At 45.5% G+C, this 23,846-nt stretch overlaps 2 protein-coding genes across 4 annotated transcripts; both read right to left on the bottom strand.

The window, feature by feature from the left end:
- Positions 1-106: 106 nt before the first annotated feature.
- Positions 107-6,197, bottom strand: LOC139747406 (uncharacterized). 3 transcript variants are annotated; one of them, XM_071659750.1, is made up of 7 exons: positions 6,049-6,197; positions 4,737-4,887; positions 4,160-4,362; positions 3,580-3,774; positions 2,450-2,548; positions 1,745-1,903; positions 107-1,540 (listed from the first exon to the last, which is right to left on the bottom strand). In XM_071659750.1, the coding sequence occupies exons 2-7, from the start codon at positions 4,885-4,887 to the stop codon at positions 1,376-1,378; spliced, it is 972 nt and encodes a 323-aa protein (XP_071515851.1). In that variant the 5' UTR covers positions 6,049-6,197; the 3' UTR covers positions 107-1,375. The 3 variants fall into 3 exon arrangements, with proteins under 3 accessions (XP_071515851.1, XP_071515837.1, XP_071515844.1); XM_071659736.1 differs by having other exon boundaries at positions 5,998-6,119; XM_071659743.1 differs by having other exon boundaries at positions 107-1,519; positions 5,998-6,119.
- Positions 6,198-7,268: 1,071 nt separating this feature from the next.
- On the bottom strand, positions 7,269-21,068 carry LOC139747373 (uncharacterized). Its single transcript, XM_071659617.1, has 21 exons — positions 20,989-21,068; positions 20,325-20,755; positions 18,914-19,144; positions 18,487-18,597; positions 17,599-17,813; positions 17,032-17,137; positions 16,384-16,557; positions 15,907-16,037; positions 15,387-15,647; positions 14,735-14,815; positions 14,310-14,465; positions 13,887-13,989; positions 13,204-13,317; positions 12,438-12,608; positions 11,880-11,981; positions 11,463-11,599; positions 10,606-10,833; positions 10,324-10,465; positions 9,466-9,626; positions 9,098-9,352; positions 7,269-8,680 (listed from the first exon to the last, which is right to left on the bottom strand). The coding sequence occupies exons 2-21, from the start codon at positions 20,589-20,591 to the stop codon at positions 8,491-8,493; spliced, it is 3,336 nt and encodes a 1,111-aa protein (XP_071515718.1). The 5' UTR covers positions 20,592-20,755; positions 20,989-21,068; the 3' UTR covers positions 7,269-8,490.
- Between the last annotated feature and the right edge of the window lie 2,778 nt (positions 21,069-23,846).

Below are 23,846 nucleotides of genomic sequence, written 5' to 3'. Positions count from 1 at the left end.
GTCATACTAATATGAGGCATACAGATAAGTTCTGATACTCATATGAATGTATCCAAACAAGGTGACGTGACTATTAAGAGAAAGAACTTCATAAGCAAAATGTTGGCAAGACACACATTCGTTGTTTGAGAGTTGATCACAGCCTGATATCAATATTCAGTTTTTATTATGTAGTAATAGAAACATCAAATATTCATACGTTTGACGAGTAAGTTGAGAAAAGAATAAAGAGATGTGAACAAGTTTAATGCACATTAGCTATTCATACAAAACCCATTCGTATTGATTACTCGACTCTTTTTTTTATGCAATTCATTACGTTTTACACAACACACACGATCAGGAAAGAGCCCCACTATGCTGTAGGTACGCAAGGGCCCGGCCTTGTGCCAGTAATGGCACAACTCAAAACACACACAATATGTAATGACATTCGAACATTCTCATCAGCTTTTCTTCCCAGATCAAGCGACCATGGGCCATACACACATCGAGTGTAAGTGCTCTTTCTAGGGACAACGAAACTCTTGAATAATGTACAGGCAGACGAGGAAGCAAAAACCCTCCTTATCTCTATCACAAATCTTGTAATTCACTGTATCCTAGTCGTTCACTGTAACTTTAAGAATGGGATTACAATCCCTTATTCAAAAATACTTCACATGTTCCAGTATTACTTGAGATGATATTGGATCGGTGGCAATATTTTCCATATTCCAATATTATTCTGCAGTAGTTCTGATGGCCATAATTTCCTAAGTACAGACGGCCACTCATTAGGGTGTCGTATATAAATGTTCAAGACCCACATATAAGGTGAATTATGATGCTTCCAAAGCGCGAATCACGTTTCTTCAAAGTTATGTGTATCTGCAGCAACGGTAAAAAGAATGAGCATCATCGAACCTTATAAGAATGAATTTACGATGGTATAATTACGCATAACAACAATACTTTCCCTATAAGTAAGGAATCGGTGCTTTCTCCATTTGATGCTGAAAGTAGCAGCAATAGGCTTTAAGCCTATCAACCGCCAAGCTCAATATGGCCATCAACGTAAGCTACATCTATCAAACGAAAAATATTTTTACAGTTTAAGATGTTTAGGCTAATTCGAAGACCACATAGATTCTCACTGTGCAAGTTACTCGGTTGTTTGGGCATTAGGGCTATCAATTACTAGGGCCAGTGAAGCCGTCAACGCCAAATTACATTCGCTTTATCGCAAACTTGTTTTACATCTTTCGAAGATTAGAATAAATGATAAAGCCAAATATCTGACCCTTAATAGATGCTAGGAGCCATGCTTTATTTTCGTGTTTCGACTGCTGAAAAACATGGGTTTACGCACTTCAGAAAAACCAATTCCTTTCGTCTACACATGTTCTGCTTCCGCCTCGGGAATAAGGATGTGGAAGTTATACTTGTTGAAGACTGGCGTGAGGCCTCTGCTACGGGCGATCGACATGAAAGTCTTCCAGTCTTCCGAGGCGACCAGGGAGACCAACACCACTACCATCTGACAAAAGAACATCGTCCACTTCATCAACAGATTAGAATGCAATCCTCCAAATCCCAGGCAAAGTAGATATTTTTAGTTTTTATCATTAATCACATCAAAGTCTATTTGATTTAAAATGAGTAAATTAACAAAACCTTTCAATATTCACGTAATGAGATTACAAAATCAGTTAGTCAATATCTGTTTATTCTCTCATTATAATCTGCTTATCCAGTTACTCACCCTGAACTTGATCCCGAGGTGAATGGAGGTGAGGATGTCCAGGTGTCCAGCATGGGTCGAAATGACCAGCAGGTCCACTTTAACAGTCTTCAGTGCTGCCAGCGCCATGGCCCCAGCGTTGAAACACTGCACCTCTAAAGTCCTCCCAAGACTGCGCTCCTGCAAGAGGGTCGTCCATGATCACCTCCAGCAATCGAAGGTTAATATAGGCTCTCAAGGCCCAGCTCAATCGCTCTGTCCAACTCGGGTCGTCATCTCGTGCTATTTAAGGTCAACAGAAGCTCTAGTCACTAAGGTCACATGAGCCACACTGGCGTCATGTAAGGTCAATAGAAATTCTAAGGTCAGCTGAGGTCACTTGGATTACCTTGGCCATCTAAAGTCAATGGAATGGAACAAAAAATAAGGTGGGTTTATATAAGTGGAATAAGGCATGGATGCACAGACTCCACTACACTTTAAAATGAATGGCATATAATTTGATACAAGAATTTGGAAAATTTAAGAAAACGATTTGAAGGCTGACATCTTTTAAAACAACTACGCTCTTCTTTGTCGATGAAAGGTTGCTACTGGCCAGTATGATAGGAGAGGCGAAAGGAAATATTAGAAATCTTCAAGTGATTCTAAATAGGTAATGACACACACACACACACACACATACACACAGAGTAAACTCCATCCTCTCTTCCTCCCAGGACGCACCTCTTGTTGTACATACTGAAGAAGGATACTGTTGCCTTCTTGTACGTGGCGAACCACCTCCGGCAGGTTCTCGGGCGGATCCTGCATCCAAAGGACGTCCTGCAAGAAGGACCAACTGGTTATATATCACAGGCAGACTCTGTGCGACATGTCGGGTTGGTATGAAGAAGTATTTCTAGCAATGGCTTGACAGGTATATCAAATGGGATTGTAGCAAATTGGTCGAGTGCTTTGGGCTCTAAAACCTATCAACTGCCAAATAAGGCTTAACGTCAAACTATTACCAATAATCGAATGATTTTGAACACCTTCTTAAGATGGACAACATCATATATGTTATCACTGCTTACGTAGTCCATGTATCAAAGATGAGAACTTGATTTGCCTTTGTTCGCTTAAATGTTCGAAAGGTTTATTGCATTAGAAAAAAAAAAAGAACTTAAGCCCTCAAGATTTTTGGCTGGTATGAACTTTCAATGTGTGAAAAATGTGTCAATGTGTGTAACTGAATGAAGAATTTTGAAAAGAAAATGAATATAGTTTATCACCTAATAGATACAATTTTCTTTAAACCTTGAGATATCATAGAAATTGAATCTACTGAGCTATAAATGGGTGACATCAACAAAGAGATTTTGACGGTTTTATGAGCACCATCATGGTACATATTCACCAATATTCCATTCGGTTTTCTATTCTACATTCCTACCGAATTTCTGAAAGATCTGTTAAGTACAGTAAATCAATTACTGGTATATATTTCATTAGTTTCTCCAGTGCGACTTTGAATAACCATTTTACAATTAAATACATATATTCCAAAAATTATTCAACACTTCATAACACATTTGAAAGCCAAAAATAACATACAAAAGATTCCTATGAAAAAAACTACATTGGCTAGTGATGTATTTAAGTATAAAATGCTTTCCTGGAAAAGCTAAAGAATATAAAATCAAAACAGATATTTACTGTTATGATTGTGTTGTGGTGAGAAAAAATATTGCAATATCGAAATCTACGCTTCACACGATCACGTTTCAACTCTTTCGCCTTTGGACCCGCCGTCGCCAGCAGCACTTGTGGATGACCACAAATTACTTCCTTATCCCAACCACATCGAGACACACCTTCCTGTGGCTGCCTCCGGGGGTGGCACAGGCGTTGATGGAGTAGGAGGACCTGCCGGCAGCTCGTAGCTTCTGGTAGTCGCGAGGGTTGGGTTCCACCAGTAGCCCACTGAAGCCTAGCTTCTGCTCCAGGAAGAGCGTCAGGGACATGAACTCTCCGTCCTTGGCGCCGATCTCCATAAAGGTGCCGGGATTCTGTGGATAACGAATTCGGAAAGTAAAATTTTCATAAGGGTTAGAGAGAGAGAGAGAGAGAGAGAGAGAGAGAGAGAGAGAGAGAGAGAGAGAGAGAGAGAGAGAGAGAGAGAGAGAGAGAGAGAGAGAGAGAGAGAGGTTCATGAAGTAAACTAGATGGAAATATGACGAGTACACAATCAAGATATATGGTAAACTGTGTTGTACAGAAAACTTGAAATTGTTAAAAATTTACTTTCTAAATCCGTCGTCTACCAACATAACCCAAAAAAAACACAACACAAATGTGCCTCTAGTTCAGATATAGCTGTGTTAGACAATAAACAACAATAGTGTGAGATGATACATCAGCGCCTCCTCAGTGAGCCGTAAGCTATCTTCTAACCTTGTACTGCTTGAAGTAGTTGTTGATGAAATGATAACCTTCGCCCCAGTAGCCGACGGTGGCCCAAGGTGGATTGTCCAGTGGGAAAGTGGCCTTGTACATCCCCCGGGGTGCTGGTGCGTCCACCCAGTGATCCCTGATGTACAGTACAACATCTTTGTCCAATGTCTTCACTGGGCCTTTCAACACTCCAGCCAGACACTCTGTTGGACACAGAGAGTATGGTTACTGCTTGGCTGTCTCTCCCTCTGAGAGTCAAACCCCCAGCCTCGCCCGTATTTCCAAAGGTTATGACCAAACGGCTTCTCCCAACAGTCTTGCAGTGGTATGTACTGTGCAATCACTTCGTGTAAAGAAGCTTGCCGCTACGGGCCCTTGTCACTGACAGCCCAAGGTCGGGTGTGCCATCACTAGCACTGGTCAGGTGCGTGGGCTCGGGGTGCCATTACTGGCACAGGTCGACCCATGTGTAACTGTAGTGTTGAGATGTTGAAATGAAGTAATCGTTAGTCATTTTTTGTTTTTCGTGTTATTACCTAAAGACACGGTCCTTTCCCCTTTCCCACCACTCACTCACCGTCTTGGCAGTAGTACTGGAGGCCGGCGCCAGCGTGGAGGGCCAGGTTCAGGAGGGCGCAGGAGGAGAGCGCCCCCAGCACCAGGAACTTGACATATTTCCTCATCACCCACGACACCAGCAGTTCCCTCCGCCTCTCGGTCCTCGTCATCTGTATGTGAGAGGCGAGATGGGGTCACAATCAACTCATCAGCGTCTTAAGTATATAATGTAGTTCAGTGTATACAACAGGCCTACTGTATTGACAAAGATATCAAAATTGTGGAAAATATGAAGTATGGTCAAACTATTCAAGTAAATTAGCCTACCCTATATAAATATGGAGCATGTTTTCTCTGGAAAAATGAAAATATATCACAAAGTTCAATAGAATCTGTCCGTAAACTTAATGATTAACAGAATTGTAGCTAGGACTATCGAATTTAGGTCTAGACAATTGATCATTCTTTAAAAGTCACTGGTATGTCCCCAGCTTGAATGTCTTCAATTTTGGTTTCCCAACTGCAGAGGCGAGCTCTCAAGATGATTCCTAAACTGATAAACAAATCCTTTAAAAGGTGATTAAACTTTAGTCTATTTACCTTAAAAAAAAACGAGTTTTTTTTTTTATCATCTCAGCTGTTCATTACGTGTTGTTGATCATCTCAGCTTTAATACAGGTATTCAAGACTATCAAAGGTTTCGATAATATCAACAAGTTCCTTAAAAGTAGACTCGTCTGATTTCGCTCGTAGCAATAATGATTTACCAGAGTGGATGAGAAGAATATCATAGATACACTTAGAAATAGACGATAAATATTTCGCTTCAAATCCAAGATTCTGGGCAAACTCAAGTTAACGAGGCGATTAACGTTGCTCCGTCTGGGATCCATCACTTAACCCTTGTTTCTGTCTGTAAGCAACTACATCTAACAGGTAATGATATGTTTTCCGTCTTCACGGCTATCAGCTACATCTATAATCTTTTAGTGTGCTGGTCTGGCGTAGGAGTTCTCCATATATTCGACTTCGTAACTGATGACACATATCTACATATGAGGAAACGAACGTAACAAAGCCCGAAGGCAAATCATTTCTGTACACTCAGGATAAAACCAAGATTTATCTTTTGCGGGGGCTGCTCATTTCTGCATCTAATTTCGACTCATCTCGTAATCCCTGAAGTTAAATGGCATTCCATAGGAGCCTATGACGTCTGAATATGAACACTGAGAAATCACAATCCTTCGTCTACTATGAATATATGGACGACACATTACCTTGGCCGACGCAGACTCCATAGACAGTCCACTTCCAACAACAACTTTCACTCTACTGCTTTAAACATGCTTCGCGTGAATCTGTTCCTCCTTTTCCACTCAATTCAGTGGCAGAATTTCGCCTACTTGCACGGGGAATTGAACACTGTAGCCACGCACCACAGAACCCAACATAGGACTTACGTATGACGTAACCTCAATAACGGTTGATGTAGGTACGTCTTACCTGCCAGATGAACGATGATGTCAGAAATGGGGTAATTATCACTACCTTGTATGAAAAAATGATCAATATCCATAGTATCAGGTTGAAGTATGTAGTTAATACCTTCTTTAACTAGTAACTAATCATATCATGATTAATGCAGTAATAGTTGATCAAACTTACAAAAATGTTTACAAAAAAAAAGGAAAACCAGCTTACCGTTTCACATAATTTCGGTAATTTAGGTAAAAAGACACGAAATGGTGGGGTCAGAAGGGCAGATGTTGACGTGGGTGATGGAGCCTCCGGCCTCACACTAGGATAACAAGAGCAAAAATGCCCGGGCGGCTAGACCGTGTATAGTAGTAATTCTGCTGGCTTAAAGGGCTTTAGACTTCCTTGTTCTTAAATCCACCATTAAACACAAAGGCCATATCAATACATTCAGAGCATATAAGGTCGTAGAATTATCTTGAACACCTGAAGAAAATGTTCATTCATTGTCCTTCGAATCTTTTCTTAATAATGTACTTTTCCACTTTCTCGGGTGGAGGAAAAATACAAAGTAAAATATTATCGTTAAATATATGTATATATCTTACCATAAAACCAGTTTACATCTTAAATTAATTTGTTCTCTCTGTACTCTTAGAACAATTGGTTGTTTGGGTATTATTAAGCCAGGGTCATGAAGGCCGTCAACGTAAGGTATATTTACCAACCGTAAATACCTTAAACACCTTGTTCAGGTGTTGAGGGTAATTCTATGACCACATACTACTACACTCTCACTACACATGTGGTCCATGTTAGAACGATTGTTAATACGGACTTAGTAGCCTAATGACCCTCTAAAGGTAGGTAATCGCTAAGGTTCATCATCCATCCATCCATGGAGCATCATGGGCCAAATATACAAGGGGAATGTATGGTCTCAGAATTATCTGGAATCCAACAATAGACAAACTCTTACCATCATGACCTTCCAATTTTGTAATACCTCGCCTATCTATTTTCAGCCGAATAGCTGCCTAACTATAAAATAAATGATTATCTATTTACCCACACACACACACACACACACACATAAGGACGATGTTAAACAGATACATGTATTCTATTTTCTTAATGACTAAAAATACCAAAGGTTTATATTCCAATTTAGATAAGAATTTATTCGCAAAAGAACACGAGTGCCGTACACATACACTGCTCAGTGCCTATATGAATTTGTTCCACCCTTATCTGTCTATGTACACTTCATCACTACATATTAATTCATATTTTCAAATCATTTTAACTCAACCAGTCCTTTCTATCAGTATTACAAGAATTCCTTATCATATAATTCATTCTTCTTTTTATTTATAAAAGGACAGTGTATAACATATAAATATTCAGGAATTACATGAATACACTGTACACGAAAACATAAATGAACAGAAAATATGAAGCCTTATAAAAAAACATATACATTGTTTCGCGGAGAGAGAGAGAGAGAGAGAGAGAGAGAGAGAGAGAGAGAGAGAGAGAGAGAGAGAGAGAGAGAGAGAGAGAGAGAGAGAGAGTAGGGGGTGTTTCGACACATCATCAAACGCTGGAGGGTAGAAATTCTGTCTTGGGAATTTCCAGGAGTCTGGACGTCGAGTACCATCGAGGGTGTAGAGGTCGAGCACCATGAAAGGTGTAGAAGTCAATAGCCACGGAGAATGCGGAAGTCGAATACCATTAAAAGTGTAGAAGTCAAACGCTATGTAGGGTGTGGAAGTCAAATACCATAAAAGGAGTGGGAGTCCATAGCCACGGAGAATGTGGAAGTCAAATACCATTAAAGGTGTAGAAGTCAAACGCCATATAGAATGTGGAAGTCAAATACCATAAAAGGAGTAGAAGTCAATAGCCACGGAGAAATGTGGAAGTTAAATACCGCTGAAAGTGTAGAAGTCAAACGCCATGTAGGGTGTGGAAGTCAAACGCCAAGTAGGGTGTGGAAGTCAAAAGCCATGTAGGGTGTGGAAGTCAAATGCCATGTAGGGTGTGGACGTCAAACAACCATGAATGGTGTAGAAGTCAAATACCATGAATGGTGTGGAAGTCAAACGCCATGGAAGGCGGGAAAGTCAAGCTCCGTGAAAGGTGTAGAAGTCAAGCGCCACGTATGGCGTGGAAGTCAAATGCCATGAAAAGTACAGAAGTCAAACGCTGCGGAGGGTGTGGAAGTCAAGCGCCATGGCTATCATAATTAAAAACTAACGACACCTGTAAGACAACTAATGAGCCCTAAAACATCATCTACAGTAGACGGAACAGATCAAGATCTGCAGAAGGATGGCGGCGAAGACGAACACGGCCGAGCGTCGCATCCTCGATGACACATTAGCGGAGGAGAGGCCCGGCAGGACGACCCAGTGGTAGGTGAACACCAGCGTCAACATCGTCGTCAGGAGGCCTCCCCCGCACACGAACCATACTCTCACACTGCCGAGACGGGATCAGAGAAAACATTACTATTATTACGATAACTATTATAAATCTACATCATCTCCACGTTCCGAACGAATGGGATGGCAATGCCCCAAGAAGGCGAGGTGTCATGCCACAATACATTAAAGCAAGACAGCCATGACTTTAAACTGCCCTCCTCCGCAATTAATATTTGTGAGTTACTAGCGTTGCCATGCCTTTCCTCTCCCCCTATCAAAGCAAGGTAACTACTAAATGACTAGCACCGCGAAGAAGATGAACAGCTGGGCTAGCTATGGGCCGACTGTCACGCTCAGAATTCGAACTCGGGTGGTGCCTGTACATGAATCATGGTCAGCAAGGATAACCGCTCAATCAGGGGAAGCCCATGTGTGTGTGTGTGTGTGTAAAGATTTGCCTGGACCAACTTACCTGAAGGTGGAGTCATCGTGATAGAAGCCATAATATTGTTCGTCTTCGACAGATCTCGTCTGTTTGATGTTCACATCCTTCATAAGGCCAAGTTTCTTCCTCTCCATCTCCTTAACCCTTTCCTCCTCCTCTTCTTTCATCTCTTTCTTTTGCTTTAGCATCTTTGCATCCTCGTTCTCTTTCTTCCTGCTGTTGCTGCTGCTTGGTTGATGAAGAGGACGCTTTGCTTCCCTCACAGGAAGCTTCGAAGTGTCCCTGAGGGTTAAGAAAGCTGCATCGAGAGGCACAAGAGACATCTACATACGCACATATACACGCACACAGTACTCACGAATGTCAATGCACTCCACTCCTGAAGGAGGACCTACCCGTAGTGGTCGGGGAAGGGGAAAAGAGCAACCTGGTCGATGGTCCAGAGTCCTTGTAGTAGATCGATTTGCTCCTGCTGGCGCGGGTCGAGGGGCAGGTCCTGGGGCTCTGGGAGCACCACAACCGGCAGCTCGTAGTGGCGGGCACCCTCCACTCTATCCTAAAGCGGTGGTAAACATTCAGTCGGACACTACACTTCCCTTAGAAACATCGTCATTGCTCAACCGTCATACATTTACTAAGGCTATAACTTGGCACAGAAAATGTAAGACGGCCAGTAGGCTCTGATACCTGATGAGTAACTTTACAAAACACTCCAACTGTCAATGGCACATTAGTTCCCAAGTTCGTGGTACAACATACGTCTAGTGAGGAACTTAGGGATCTTGGAGCTAGTGTCTAAGGCACTGGTTTTGACATAGGCATCAGTTCTGTTGCAGATACCGCTGCTTCTTGTATAGATACTGTTTCCTGTGCCGAAAGTAACTCTATATTTCACGAGGAACATTGCTGGCGCTCAGCCTCCAACGTTACAAAGAAGAAAATCAGGAGTATAGACGTTTCCGTTTACTTTACGAAGAGACAGAAAGCCTCTGCACTTGAGAACCCTCTGCTGGACTATCTAAGGAGACACAGAGAGGCCAGTAACTCTTCCTTGAATATCGTAGAAGGGACAGAGGATACAAGACTCCCTCCTGGGTCATCGTAACATGCACAGAGGTTATAAGAATCCTTTCCTGGGTTATCTTAGAAGGTATAAAGACCTCAAGACTCCCTCGTCAACTTACCTGGAAGAAAAATTGGTTCCAGGAGCCTCTTTTGGACTTACCTGGAAATACGGATGTTCCAAGACTCACCTGGAAGACACGGAGGGTCCAGGACCCAGGTTCCATAGTGCCACATGAGAGGGTCATGAAGGCAGGCTTCTCCACACTCTCTTCGTCCATGTTGGGGTGCACATGATCCTTGGTCCAAAGTTCTGTCATGCCCTGACTACACCTGCAGTATGACATAACCCATTACTACAAGTGAGTGTTGTGTGCTCGCCCTCACCCTATGTTGTTAGCTCAGAATATAATAATCTCTCTCTCTCTCTCTCTCTCTCTCTCTCTCTCTCTCTCTCTCTCTCTCTTCCCTACCTCACATTGCCTCTGGGGTCCAGCATCTGCCCCACGATGTAGAGTGGGTCTCCCGTCACCTCGCTCACGTTCAAGTTGGGCACCTCCATAGGGGTGCCCGGCAGCCTCAGCTTGGCCCGACACTCCGGGGTGACGCTCCGCTCCCCGACATGGAACCACAGCTCCACGAACACCGAACTGGCGCCAGGCATCGCGTATGGCAGGGGCATGTTGGTGCTCAACGCTGACCTGCAGACAATACTGAGTTATAGCTTAAGTTGGTAGGGAAACGGAGATATGAGTAAAGAGAATGGCGTTGAAAACGATTTATGAGGTTATAGGTGATAGTGAGGGGAAGAGATCAATGGGTAGAGAGATATGGGAGGTATGAGGGTCTGAGTGTAGTGAGGACGTACTGCGTGGGTGAAAAAAAATTATTATTTATGGCGACATCTTGTCGTAGGTATTCATTTGGTTGGCAGGGACTGATCTGACGTGGGTCCGTCGTTCCCTGTCCCTCTTATGAACCCTCCTTCTGCATGCAGTGCCCCTTCGCACTGATCTGACGAGAGAGAGAGAGAGAGAGAGAGAGAGAGAGAGAGAGAGAGAGAGAGAGAGAGAGAGAGAGAGAGAGAGAGAGAGAGACTACGATACTACGATACTTCAGGAAAATCTAGACTTAAGAACATAGTCAAGTGGGTTAACATCAGGTGTTATGTGTGTGTGTGTGTGTGTGTGTGTGTGTGTGTGTGTGTGTGTGTGGCTGAATGCCGGCAGCCTAGGTGTATGTGAAGTAGACAGAAAAGACAGCAAACCTGGGCCAATGAGGGGAACTCGTCAACCACTAAAGTGCTGGATCACTGGGGAGAGCAACTTACTGATAGGGAGAGTTGGGATCTTCTGGCCAGGTGGTGGCCCTCAGAGCACGCAGGTGGCCATCTGGGTAGCAGTCGCACGCGGGCCTCGGAGACACCAGGGTTCGAGCTCCACCCACTGAAGACCCAGCCTCGTCCACCTGAGAACATACCTCTACCTTATGTTTGATTTTAGAATATACAAGGGAGATCTACAGCTTGTGAACTCGTCTGCTTGTAGGATGAACCTGTAGCTAATACTTAACAACTTCTCTTCCCCCCTCTTCCATACAAATCTTTCTATGATCAAAACATCGAACTATGACTTCTAACTAGTCTACGTGGAAGTTAGAAGCCTGGTAATAACTTCTAACTGTTTTAAATGGGTGTCATGAGCATCTTAGAGAACCTGGGGTCTTCCACTCCCCTCTCGAAACTCACAATGTCGAAGTCGATCCAGTAGACGAACTCCTGGGTGCTCTTGAAGGAGCGCTCGAAGGGCAGGGAACAACAGGAGTCCGTCAGGTGAAGCTTCGGTAGAACCTGCAGGGAAGGGAAGGTATACGTAGGTAGGAGGTGAAAGCGAAGTACTCCTTCTTCAGGAAAGCGTACGAGAAGGTGCTGCCTTGCCTGCAGCAGTCTACATTTGACTCAAACAATAAGAACCTACTTTGAATATCACATCTCTAATTCCCATTAGTTGTTAAGTCACACACACACACACACACACACACACAAGGGTAGCGATCAATGTCAACATTTAATGATTCGTGTTAATATGGAGAAGCCATATTGCTTTAGCGTTCACTAATCTTTACAAAAATTCACAATATTCAGCTGAAGTTTTACCTCTCGATATTCATTTATCTAACTTTAAAGAATTACATTTATCAACAGTAAACTTTAGGTCTAATTAACTACTAGTTTACCCTGGCGTTTGACTTAGAAAATGTTTTCTACACAGAAAACGGGTTATAGCACCTGCAGATAGCGTAATACCTTGAAGGCGCGGACATGGCCAGGGTAGGTGGTGATGCTGGCGAGGGTGGGGCTGGTGGCCAGCTGATCCAGCAGCTGATGGAAGGCCAGGTGTGACAGCTGTGTCAGGAGGGCGCGGGGCAGGTACTTCTTCAACTCCAGGTAGTAATTGGTCCTTACATGCTCTGTCACCTGTCATGGAGAGGCCAAGGGGGTCTAAATAAAAGCCAGGGGTTCCAATGCTGGGAAGGAGAGGCTTTTAGTCAGAGAGGTGGTCATGGGTTTTAATCAAGCAGGTGAGAGGTTCTAATAAGAGGTGGAAGGTTCGAATCGAAATGAGGGCGGGGGGTCCTATTTGAGAGAAGGATTGTGGCATGAGGTTCATTCCTATGGGGGAAGAGGGTTCTACTTCTAGAGAAGAAAGGATACCCAACCTCTGGCTAACCAGGATCTTACTCCCGCTCCTCAGGTTCCCCTGGCAATATGTTCACTGTTGAGAGGGACGTGTGAGCCTGATAGAGTGGGGATGTCTGCTGGGGTCATGTGGAAGGCTCAGTCTTATGTACTTCACCAATGATGACTTAAAATGTGGCCAGTCCTCAGTAGGGTTCTAGCGACCAGCTTTACCTACCATCGACCTTTGTATGTAGTCTTAAGTCAAGTCTCTTTATAATACCTTGTCTCAGGCATGGAACGTCACCTGGTGTGTGGTGAAAATGTGGTGTTATCGTGCTGGTATGTATGGGTTCCAGTCCATAGCCAAGGAGGAGGGGTGTGGAGCACTGACCCTGACGCGCGTCGGGTGGTCGAGACTCTGGGTGAGGAACTTCCTGGCGAAGAAGTATCGGTGTGAGGACTTCACCATCGTCATCAGGTCCTCCTCCTCTATCGGCGCGGGACCCTGTGGATAGAAGGGGGTTCGACAGCGTCCAGCAGCACTGAGGAGGAGGAGGAGGGAGAAGGGCTTTCACAGGTGGAGGTATATGCTTCAACCCTCATGGGACGTGTTCAATGGTGGTGGAACTCGAGTGGTTGGTTGATGAACAGGAAGTCTAACTCAAGGGAAGTGTTCAGTGGTGGTGGTGGTGTTGTGATTGAGATTGTGGGCAGTGGAAGCACAGGATTACATAAATGAAGAATTTTGCCAACAGAAAAGAATATCATCAAATCAAGAAAGGGGTCTAAACGAAGGACACCTTAAAACAAACATAGTACTTTTAAAAATAGATTCATATAAATCACTTTATTCTGAAGTTGAAGATGATTTTCTGGCAAGATGAGAGAGATGTTAAAGAACACAAAAGTACCGGAACCTCGAGGGAAGTTCTTGTGATCAAGTTCAGTAGTTTCAACCACTATCGTACCGCCTTCCTTCTGGAAACCGAGCTGAATTTCCTTCCAACCAGGAGATGGTTCCCTGCGCCTTAAGGACTATTGGAAGTCCTCCTTTGCTCTTTCCCCTCGACCTACCTGGCCACAGAAGTCTGCGTCCTCCATGTGACGACACAGGTTAATGGTGTTTTGTCCCTTGAAGTGCTTGAGCCAGTGGAATCCCAGGGGACGGGATTGGTTCCTGCCGGGGTGGAGAGAGAGGGAGACATTGAGAGACGTGGCTAGGCAGGCAGGGGTCGGGAGGACTAGCGAGATACGGGTATGGCTTGAGGATCGATGACTTTGAGGTCGTGTGGCTCAAACCTACGTTGCTATAAGGAGATTCAGCCAGAAAGATCCCAATCTATATAGTGTTTCTACTCCTATAATGGGTTCACGTCCGTACAGAGTTAACATACTGACGACTGAGTCTGGGGTACTCTCAGGGATATACTTCCATACGTCTGCTGTTCACACACACACACGGGACCTGGGACTTACGGACGAGTCTTGTGTACTTACACATAGGGCGAATTCATAGTGACTGTGGGGAAGTAGGACTCGTCTGGGATGATGGAGGTCTGCAGGTGAAAGTGCCATCGGTTCAGCACGTCCGAGCGACGCGATGGGGTCAGGGCGTAGTCCACAAGGTCACGGCTCATTATGGACCATTGCGACCTACCGAGAGGGAGGTCATGAGAGGACACGACAGGAAGGAAGGGGAAAAGGGGGACGATGGGGGTTGCGGGTAGAAGTGTGAGAAAAGGATGGAGTAGAGAGGCTCTGTGATGAAAGCGTGATCGCAAGATGTAGTTTGGACATTCCTGGGCAGCCGGAAAATCAGAAGATTGTGTGTGTGTGTGTGTGTGTGTGTGTGTGTGTGTGTATGAACATATATCAACAGGTGACCGTCCAAAGCATCAGCTGACATTCTTTCTTTGACCTACCCGGTGTAAATGGGTATCTCCTCCGGGTACGGCTGACCTCCTCCTCTCGTCACGTTGTAGACGAAGCCCTCACACCCGTGCCTGCCGAGGTCAGCGGTCATGCAAGGTCAGGATGGGTTAGTAAATGGATTGAAGATAAGCTGGTGTCTTGAAACCATGGAAATGTGTAGTAACCTCCTTTGGATTCACGGAGAAGAACTAGATGCTTTGTAGCTAATTGGATGAATACTGAGATCACGTAACAATATCATAAAAATTTGAATGTTTCAGTTATTTTGAAATACATTCTTTTTTTATTTTAAAACAACTTGTTTGTTTACAATATCACTCATGATGATTGCTCGAAGAATGAAGAGTATAACAGATGATGAACAGAGGTTCAGTGGGGAAAAAACTTCATGAAAAACAAAGGAACAGAGAGAACCTGAGTGACAAAGTCTCGGAAAATGAAAAAAAGTAAGAATAATAATTCCAAAAGACTTGACGTTTAACTTGTGTCCACAAAGAGGAAGAGGAGTCAGCAAACACTAGGAAGGATCTCCCAGGCCAGAGGAGGAGGAGGAGGCAGAGGAGGAGGAGGAGGAGGAGCCACAGCGACAGACGGCGGAGGGAAAGGCTTCATGGCACCGTCGTGAGGACGTCATTAACTCACCAGACGTCCCACACGAGACCCTGGTCAGAATCCATGTTCTTGTTCCTGTTGCCGAGGAGCGGCACGAAGCTGACCCCTCTGTAGGGCGCGAGGGCGGCGCTCAAGTCATCCACGTCCCTCAGGGGCAGGTCTGCTCCGCTCAGCTTGACCGCATGGTCCCACACCCCCATCCGCAGCAGCTCCTCGAAGGACTCCAGCTCCGCCCGCACGATGTTGAAGGATCCCCATGACGCCACGAAGGACCGCGAGGCAGGGAGAATCCTGAGGGAGGAAAGGCAGAGGATAGATGGTGTCGTAAGAGGATATCTGAGCATTGTAGGACGTCGGGGGCGATGGAGGGTCTCTCATAAGAGACGTCGAGAGAGTCTTTACTTGTGGTACTAAGGTCACCTTTACCATGACACTGGCTGGCTGGATACCGGAAGAGGACGAGTGGGTGGGGGTAATGACGGAAGTTCTGGAGTTTACTTAACGCCAGAGAGAGAGAGAGAGAGAGAGAGAGAGAGGTGAGTTAGCTCACCTTATATTAGTAGCAGCGGGCATGCGCTTGGCGAGGAGAGCGGTGAGGGTGGTGCGCGTGTCCGCTTGCCTATGGTCGACGTGAATGACGTAGTGGTACTGGGGACGGTAAATGAGCTCCAGCAGCTGCATCTGTGGCACAGGAGATACACTGGTGAGGGACGGGTAATGGGGGACGGGTGGTGAGGAACGGGTGGTGAGGGACGGGTAATGGGGAACGGGTGGTAGGGGACGGACGGTGAGGAACAGGTGGTGAGGAACAGGTGGTGAGGAACGGGTGGTGAGGGACGGGTGGTGAGGGACGGGTGGTGAGGGACGGGTGGTGGGGGACGGGTGGTGGGGGACGGGTAATGGGGAACGGGTGGTGAGGAACGGGTGGTGGTGAACGGGCGGTGAGGAACGGGTGGTGAGGAACGGCTGGTGAGGGACGGCTGGTAAAGTACGGGTGGTGAGGCACGGGTGGTGAGGGGTACCTTACCACGGCTGGCGGGTCCTTGTGGGCTAAGATGATGAAGCCGAGTCGGACGGGTATCAGGGCAGCGTGTGGGTCGGATCGCACGCCCGATAATCGAGTCGCATCGGGTCGGGATCCTTGCTGAGGGAAGGACTTGAACGACAGCTGGAGCAGCTCTGGGGCGGCGGCATCGTTCACCTGCAGGAGTGGACGACGCAGTGTTAACGTCTGCCGGACTCTACGACTGTCGTAGTCTGGTAAAAGAACCCACAAAACACCAGACAAACTCCACCACAACGTGTCAACTACTGAACAGAAACGGCAACATCGGCAACCTGAATTTTCCACCAGTGGCTTGTACCACAGTGCTACTTTTGTGTCCTCCTCCACATCAAACCTGTGCCCACTTCTCAACCTGACTCAGTCCTCAAGACGATCTTTTAAATGGATGGGCGAAACGTCGACAGTTCCTTCAAGGACCTTCTAAACAGGTTTCCTACTGGCATTCACTTAGAAAATAAGGTCTCTATAATCCACGAACAGGCATTATAAAGATCTACTTCCAGGCTCTTTAAAAAGATATTTATATCTAAAAGACACATTGTTCCCTGACCTTCCCAGGGCTGGCGATATAGTTCAAGACCAAACCCTCGAGAACGTAGGGCTTCTCACCTGTCCGGGGATGAGGGCGAAGGGCGGGAGGCAAAGGCCCTTGGATTGGTACATGAAGGAACAGTAGATCTGCTGCAGCTCCACCCGGCACTCCGGCGACGGTACCCTTGGGGAAGGAGGAGAGGGGATTAGTGGGGGGTTGGCGCACCGCAAGGGGGGAGGGGAGGAGAGAGGTGGGAAGGGAAGGAAGGAAGGAGGAGGAAGAGGAGGTGGGGTAGGAAGGAAGGAAGGAGGAGGAGGAAGAGAAAGTGCGACGTAAGGTAGGGAGGACAGACAAGGAACTAACATGTTACTATGCTGGGTTAATGTTAACATGCTCAGACTATAGATATAACTGTCAGGAGACAAAGTTCAATTATCACAAACCGAAACGTAGATCAGAGTTTCATTTACCTGGTGTTACGTCATTTGAGTTTTACCTTATCTACTTCCCGCCTCTCACATTTCCAGCAGAAATATATCATCTACCAGGACCTTTGGTCTGGTCGTCTTACCTACCAGGTCCTCTCACACCTACCAGAGCCCCGTCCCGCTCCACACGTACCAGGGTCCCTCCCGGCATCTCACCTGCCCATAAGGGACCAGAGGGCATGACTGACGTCGACGGGGTCGGGCGGTTCGTTGGGACAGTGGCCGCGGTAGCCAGCCTTGACGGCATCTTTGAGACGGTGGCATGTGCCGTGGAACACCTCCTCCTCCGTCTCCTCCCGGCTCATGATCTCTGTCGAGGTGAAGTCTTCTTTGCTTTCCTCCAGCCGCGACGTGTAGGTCAGGTGGAGGACCTGTGGCCAGAGAAGTCAAATATCATCGGTGTTCCCAGCCAGTCTGACGAACTGGAGGAGCTCAGTGCGTTGGGTCAAGTTCAACATTTCTGGAACAGTTTCGCTGATGCGTATGAACGATTCAGGTCACGTGGCCTGTTGAACAGTGCACCATGTGTTCACTATATGTCACAAGATATTCTAACAAAGTTCTCCCATGTAGTTTTCCTACACCCTGTCTGTCCAATAGCAGCATCCATGTAGCAATATTTGCATCTCAGTCCTCCTGAGTTTTCCGAATCGCTAAACCTATTTCATGACGCCTTTCGTAGCCCAATGCTTCGAAGCGATCCGATCCATCGTGTCTTACTTGTTCGAACCCAAAAACCTTATACCTTACACCATTCCATGTCACTTGCATACAACAGAAACTCAGTACACGTGAGCAGTACACCCTCTCTCCTGCCTTCTCGGTGGAATTCCAGCCCAAGAGATAATCCTTTCAACACACAACTTACAGTTTTAGAAGTGCAGGACTTACAGGAACATGTTGTTTCACATCTCATGAGGAGGAGGAAGGAGGAGGAGGTTTTGTTTGTACTCGTACACACGAGGCAAAAGGCCGGTGCATCCTGGTGTTGAGAGCATCCATCACAAGCGACACACACACCCAGACACACACACACACACTCACCAGGTGCATCCTGCGGCCAGCTTCCTGCACCACGTCAGCGTCGTCGTAGGCGTCTCGTATGGCCGACAGCATCGCCTCCTCCCTCATGCACGTCAACGTCACATACAGATTCTAGGAGGAGGAGGAGGAGCAGCAGAAGAGGGACAGTGATTACGGTAGTAGTATACGGGAAGGACAGATATCAGGAGATCCTGATGGTCATGAGGAAGGTGAAAATTTAAGAAGTCACGTATATAAATAATAAGTGAATAGCAAATCTAACAGACAGTCTGAGCCTCGGCTATGCTAATGTATGTGTGCATTAGACTGTCTATATCTGCAATACTCCAGATGGAAAATTTATGGAAGAATACATAGAAAGATACGACAATACATTGCTATCTAGACACACGATTGAGAAATGACATTGATGAATGAATACTCTCACCTTCCGTTGTCCAGGTATGGGATCCATGTGACAGAGCTCGATGCCAAAGCTAAAGAGACAAGCTTGGTATCCCAAACACCGCTGGAGAGTGGGGCACTTGCTGCTGCCAGTTTCCTCGTCGCTGGCGACACCGTCCTCTGCTTTGACGAGCCAGTGGGCATAGGGCACATCCAGTCCTTCCCCAGGGTGCTTCCCCAGGACGTCATCCCCCAGCAGGAGCAGCATTCGTAGCTGTAGATGATGAGCACGGTGGAGTGTGGCGCTACGATAGTGGGTAGGGGAGGAGGTAGAGGCCGTTGATGGGTTCGTGTGTGTCCCCAGCGGGTGCTGAGGTTGTGTAGAAGTCTAGGTGCGTTGATGGTCGATGTCGGCTGTTCTCTCACCGTGACACTGAGGGGAAAGCTGTCTAAGCCAGTGATCCCCAGCTGTGTGTGTGTGTGTGTGTGTTGGGAGGAGGGAATATCTTGAACCAATCAGGAAGTGTCTTTCTTCTGTACCAGTCTGTAAATAAACCTCACAGAGGCTTCTTAATCTTCTCAATATCTACAGTCATACATATAAATTCTACCCTCTCCCACTACTGGAAAGAGTAGATGAGTCCTCCACTTAATAATATATAAAGAAATGTCATTCAAATAACCTTGCAGACGCGCAGATGTTAACTTATGTCACCTGGGCACTTAGTTTACATATGCACCTGCTGGTATAGCGCCACCATCATGATCACATATTCCTTGCTCCTCAACACCACTACAACACCTTCTATTGCATACCTCTACATACAAAAGCTCCCTGTTCGTTACCCATATATGTGAAGACGGTCCTACACCACTGAACACAGGTATCACTCCATTCAACATCCCTGTACACAAACCCCTTTAACTTTCCTCCTGACACACTCTCTCAACGCTCGATTCATATGTCTTATACAAGTATACATTTCGTCCACCTCCTTAAACATACTTTCCGCTTTATACACAGCACCACTTTAAACGCTTTCTTCTCTACACTTCAACATTCAAAGCCCCTTTTTCTACACCCGTCCGCCCACACCACACCCCCGGAGTCCCTTCAACCTCTCCTTCACTCAGAACACATCTGGTTCACCCCACCTGGGGCGAGACACAGACCTGCCCCATTTTAACCCTTTTTTCCACCTACCTTACCTCTTGAAATTCCAGACGAGCTCCCTCATTCCGGAACCTCATCCCACACTATGCGTCTCACCAACTCCCTCTCTACACCCTAACCCAACGCACATCTTTCTTGCCGACTAACGAACTCCTTCCCTGTCTGATATCACATCCAACACTAACGCTCTCCCAAGATGAACGAACTCGACTCACACGAACGTCTGACACACTACTAAGTCTGAGCAGGCCGCACGAACGCACGCTGTAGCCAACCTCACCTTAGCGATGGCGAAGCCTTTTGGGCAGAGGAGGGCGGTGCGTGGGTGGACCTCTTCCAGGAGGTAGTCTCGTAACACCAGGTCTCCTCCGGCCACATCCTGGTCATACCGGTGCTCCCACTGGGCTGGAATCTTCGACGCTACTTCTGTTACATTCATCCCAGACGCTCCGTCCAGTAGCAGCAGCAGCAACAGCAGCGTCGCCCTCAGGAGCACCACTCCCACTGGGAATCCTCCTAGGGTACTTCTTGCGTTTGAGATTTTCATAAGGACGTCTTCCACACCGGTGGATCTCGAGGTGGTACAGGCGCGCACGCCTAGGAGGGGGACATCCAGTCCTTCCTATGTGGTTGTCTCGGTGAGGAAGACGAGGATGACTTCGACTCAGTCGAGGCAGATGTGCCGGAGGTTAAAGTTCACGATGCCCGTCTCTGTAGAGGATGGTTGGGATCAGCAATGCAGAAGGCGATTAAGCAGTCACGTGTTATGATAATCACAGGTTTTATTCCGACTTCTAAATACAACATCTGACATTACCGACAGATGACACCATTACGTTAAAAAAAGAAAAAGAGAAAGAAAAAAAAACCCTACTACATCTGACACCATCACGTGTGTCTACACTACACAAGCGCCAAACACGACACTAGAGGCCGACACCTACCTTCCTCCGTTTGGAGCCACCTTACCCAGACACAGCCACGCGTCACCTGTCGGAGGCCAGACCTCAAACGCCTTACCCCCCTCGCCTATATCCCCCCCACCCCCTCCCCACATCGTATTAACTCAAAAACCTCTGCCCCCTCCTCCCACCCTAGACCCTCCTTCCTCCTGGTCCCCAACGCTGAATTTAAAACACTTGTGAGCTACTTAGCACACCTGTGGGGTGGGAGGAACGCCAACAGGTGTATGTGTGTGACGGATGGGCCACGGTGACAAATGTTCACCTCGCTTGTTAAAGGCTGCAGTTGCTCTTCACTGGATGCTCCTAGTGCTGCTGTTGTCTATGTACATCCTTCACTAACGACCAGTTGCTAAGGTTCTGTGCATATGTCTCTCAACGTTAGTACTGAACTCTGCTGAAGTCTGTCACCACTAATGTTGATGCTCATGAAATTTCCTTTCTGTTGACGGTGAAATTCTTTTTCTGACACTGATAAGACTGAACTTTGCTGGTCTTTCACCACCAAAATGGATGTTCACTAAGTCTCTCATGGATAGGCCTGAAATTTACTAAAAGTCTCTCACCACTGACAGTAAAGTTCACTACAAACACAGCTTATCTTAATCCTCATTTCTGACGGTAAAATTTCTCTTTGCTGTTGACCATAAATCACGTGGGCCTGAGTTTGCAACCTAGAAGTGTAATTGGCTCACAGCCATCCCAGCAGTTCATTGTCCCTACGGGGTGGTCGTCATGAGCATCTAGCTTAGGATAGGGTATTGTGTGTGAAGTGTGAGGCAAGGGTAAGCTCTTCATTTCTCCATGAAAGTTAGTGGTTAGTTATGGAGTGGTTAGATTGGGAAGGGTCTAGTGCCGTTACAAAGAACTTGATGCCAAGTATACTAAAGTGAGAATGTATGGAAAGTAATTTTGTCTCAGTGTGCATGTGTTAAATGTGGTTGCAAGGAAGCCTGTGATTATTCTAAGTGCTCTGCTGTGTCAGGTCTGCAACATTCATGTATTTGTTTTGACAGGGTTGAGGACCACGCAGGTGAGGCATAGTTCAGTAGGCACCAGAAACACGCAGGGAAAAACAGCACTCACTAGCAGAACTTGTGGTGTTAAAGCCATATTGGTGATCAGAAGGAAGAGAATGGGATTCTAAGGGTTTAAAAAAGTGAGAACTAGGGGAGTTTTATATACCCTGAAGGTAGGGGAATTGAGAGTAATGGGGCAATAGCTATAATGGTTAGAATAGTTTTCTATTATAGAGATGGGGTGCACCAAAGCATACTTCCAAAAAGAAGGAAGTCTGGGCTTTAAGGCAACGATGAAGCAGCTAAGCAAGGATCAGAGTCAGCTTAGTGGCACACTTCATCATGCCATCTGCTTGTCTACATGGAGGAGTTGGGAAAGTACTCCTAACATTCCTAACATCTTGCATGATGTAAGATATAGTATAGGTTAAGTGGGAGGAGATGGGTTGGAGCATTAGAAGCAGAATCATCCCAAGTTGAATTAAGGAAAAACAAGTTACCAAAAAGAGCAGCTCTGTCCGATGCAGACTACGCTATAAATTGACATGAACAAATGAGAATGGAAAGGTTGAATCGGCCCATGTTCTTTTTATGGTTTGCTGCATACTATGAAGAACAGCTTTTCATTAATCCTGAGCAAAAATAAAAGCAAAGTGAGATTCAAGAGAAGGGAAGTTTCATGGCCCAATGCACTTCATACCTAATGCAATAGGCATTACATGAAAAGAATCAAATCAAAACTGTAGGGAGAACAAGCTAATTAAGAATAGATGTGAGACTCCATCCTTGCCAAGAAACGCTCCATTCACGGCTTGAGGCATTCCAAAGGAAGTGAAATAGAGTACCTTTAAATTGTAGCAGAACTATATTTCAGTTACTGCAACTATTTCATGTGGATGATGCTCTTTATTCGAGTTAGTTAATACCTTGAGTTAAGAGATAAACTCTTTAAAGGATGTTGAAGGAAAACAAAAAAGAAAAATTCTTTGAGATGGGGAGCAGAATCAATTTATGTGTCACGACAAAATGGTACAGAACCAGGTCTAAACAAACTGAAGGTGTATTAAGGAATAATGTTCATTAATACCTGGAATACAAAAAAAAAAAAGGTTTCCAAAGAACCTTAGCAAATAGGAAGGAGTGAATCATGACTTTTTAAAAGGCAAACACAAAGGTCTCTTCCATTTCTTCTCTATGGTTGTGATACTCTAAAATTTCACTGCACTGTACAACCTAGGAAATATCAAGTTTATTAACAAGTGAATCACAGTAAATGAAGGCATGAGAAAAATATGTGGGGTAAGGAAGTCACTAGATGGTTAAATGGATGAGTTTTCTGAAGTGTGGTGAACAAGCTGAAATTATGAAAAAATTGGGAAGATGTTTAACTGTAGATAAGAAGGCTGTTATACGACAGACAAGTCCTACAAGACACAGATCACTCACACAAGAGATGGACTGAGGGTGAAACTGGATACATGTAAATTTCTAATGTAACAATCTAAAGGACATTTCAAATAAATATGCAACATGATGAGCACAGGACATCTGATTCACTTCACTTCAGTTAACATAATCATATGTATGGTTTTAATTTCATTAATGCCTTATGTGTCTTCAGTCAATTAGCTTGTTTTACAATCTACCTTTTCTGTTTTTTAAGGCACACTCTTTCCAGTTACTTCCTCTTGAGGCTTTGTTCATCTGTTCCATCTCATGTAAACAGAATGGACAAAGGTTGGTATACACATATAAAAAAAGAAAAATACTAGAATAAAAAGGTTACATTCTTTTAGAGGAAATGGGATTGAAAGGTCTACA

This window comes from Panulirus ornatus, chromosome 5 (genome assembly GCF_036320965.1).
Source record: "Panulirus ornatus isolate Po-2019 chromosome 5, ASM3632096v1, whole genome shotgun sequence".
Lineage (NCBI taxonomy): Eukaryota > Metazoa > Arthropoda > Malacostraca > Decapoda > Palinuridae > Panulirus > Panulirus ornatus.
Note: the sequence above shows the minus strand (reverse complement) of the source record. Positions and strands in the feature narration are given on the sequence as shown.

Bases quoted from the DNA above. Each gene is read 5' to 3' on its own strand.
- LOC139747406 (XM_071659736.1), bottom strand. From the start codon at position 6,018: ATGGAGTCTGCGTCGGCCAAG. The intron at 4,888-5,997 runs GTAATGTGTCGT...TCTCACATACAG, and splicing joins TGGAGTCTGCGTCGGCCAAG to ATGACGAGGACCGAGAGGCG. The intron at 1,541-1,744 runs GTGAGTAACTGG...CTGTTGATGAAG, and splicing joins ACCTCGGGATCAAGTTCAGG to TGGACGATGTTCTTTTGTCA.
- LOC139747373 (XM_071659617.1), bottom strand. From the start codon at position 20,591: ATGAAAATCTCAAACGCAAGAAGTACCCTAGGAGGATTCCCAGTGGGA. The intron at 17,138-17,598 runs GTGAGATGCCGG...TCCTTCCCCAAG, and splicing joins CTCTGGTCCCTTATGGGCAG to GGTACCGTCGCCGGAGTGCC. The intron at 14,816-15,386 runs GTGAGTTAATGA...TGACCTCGGCAG, and splicing joins GGTCTCGTGTGGGACGTCTG to GCACGGGTGTGAGGGCTTCG.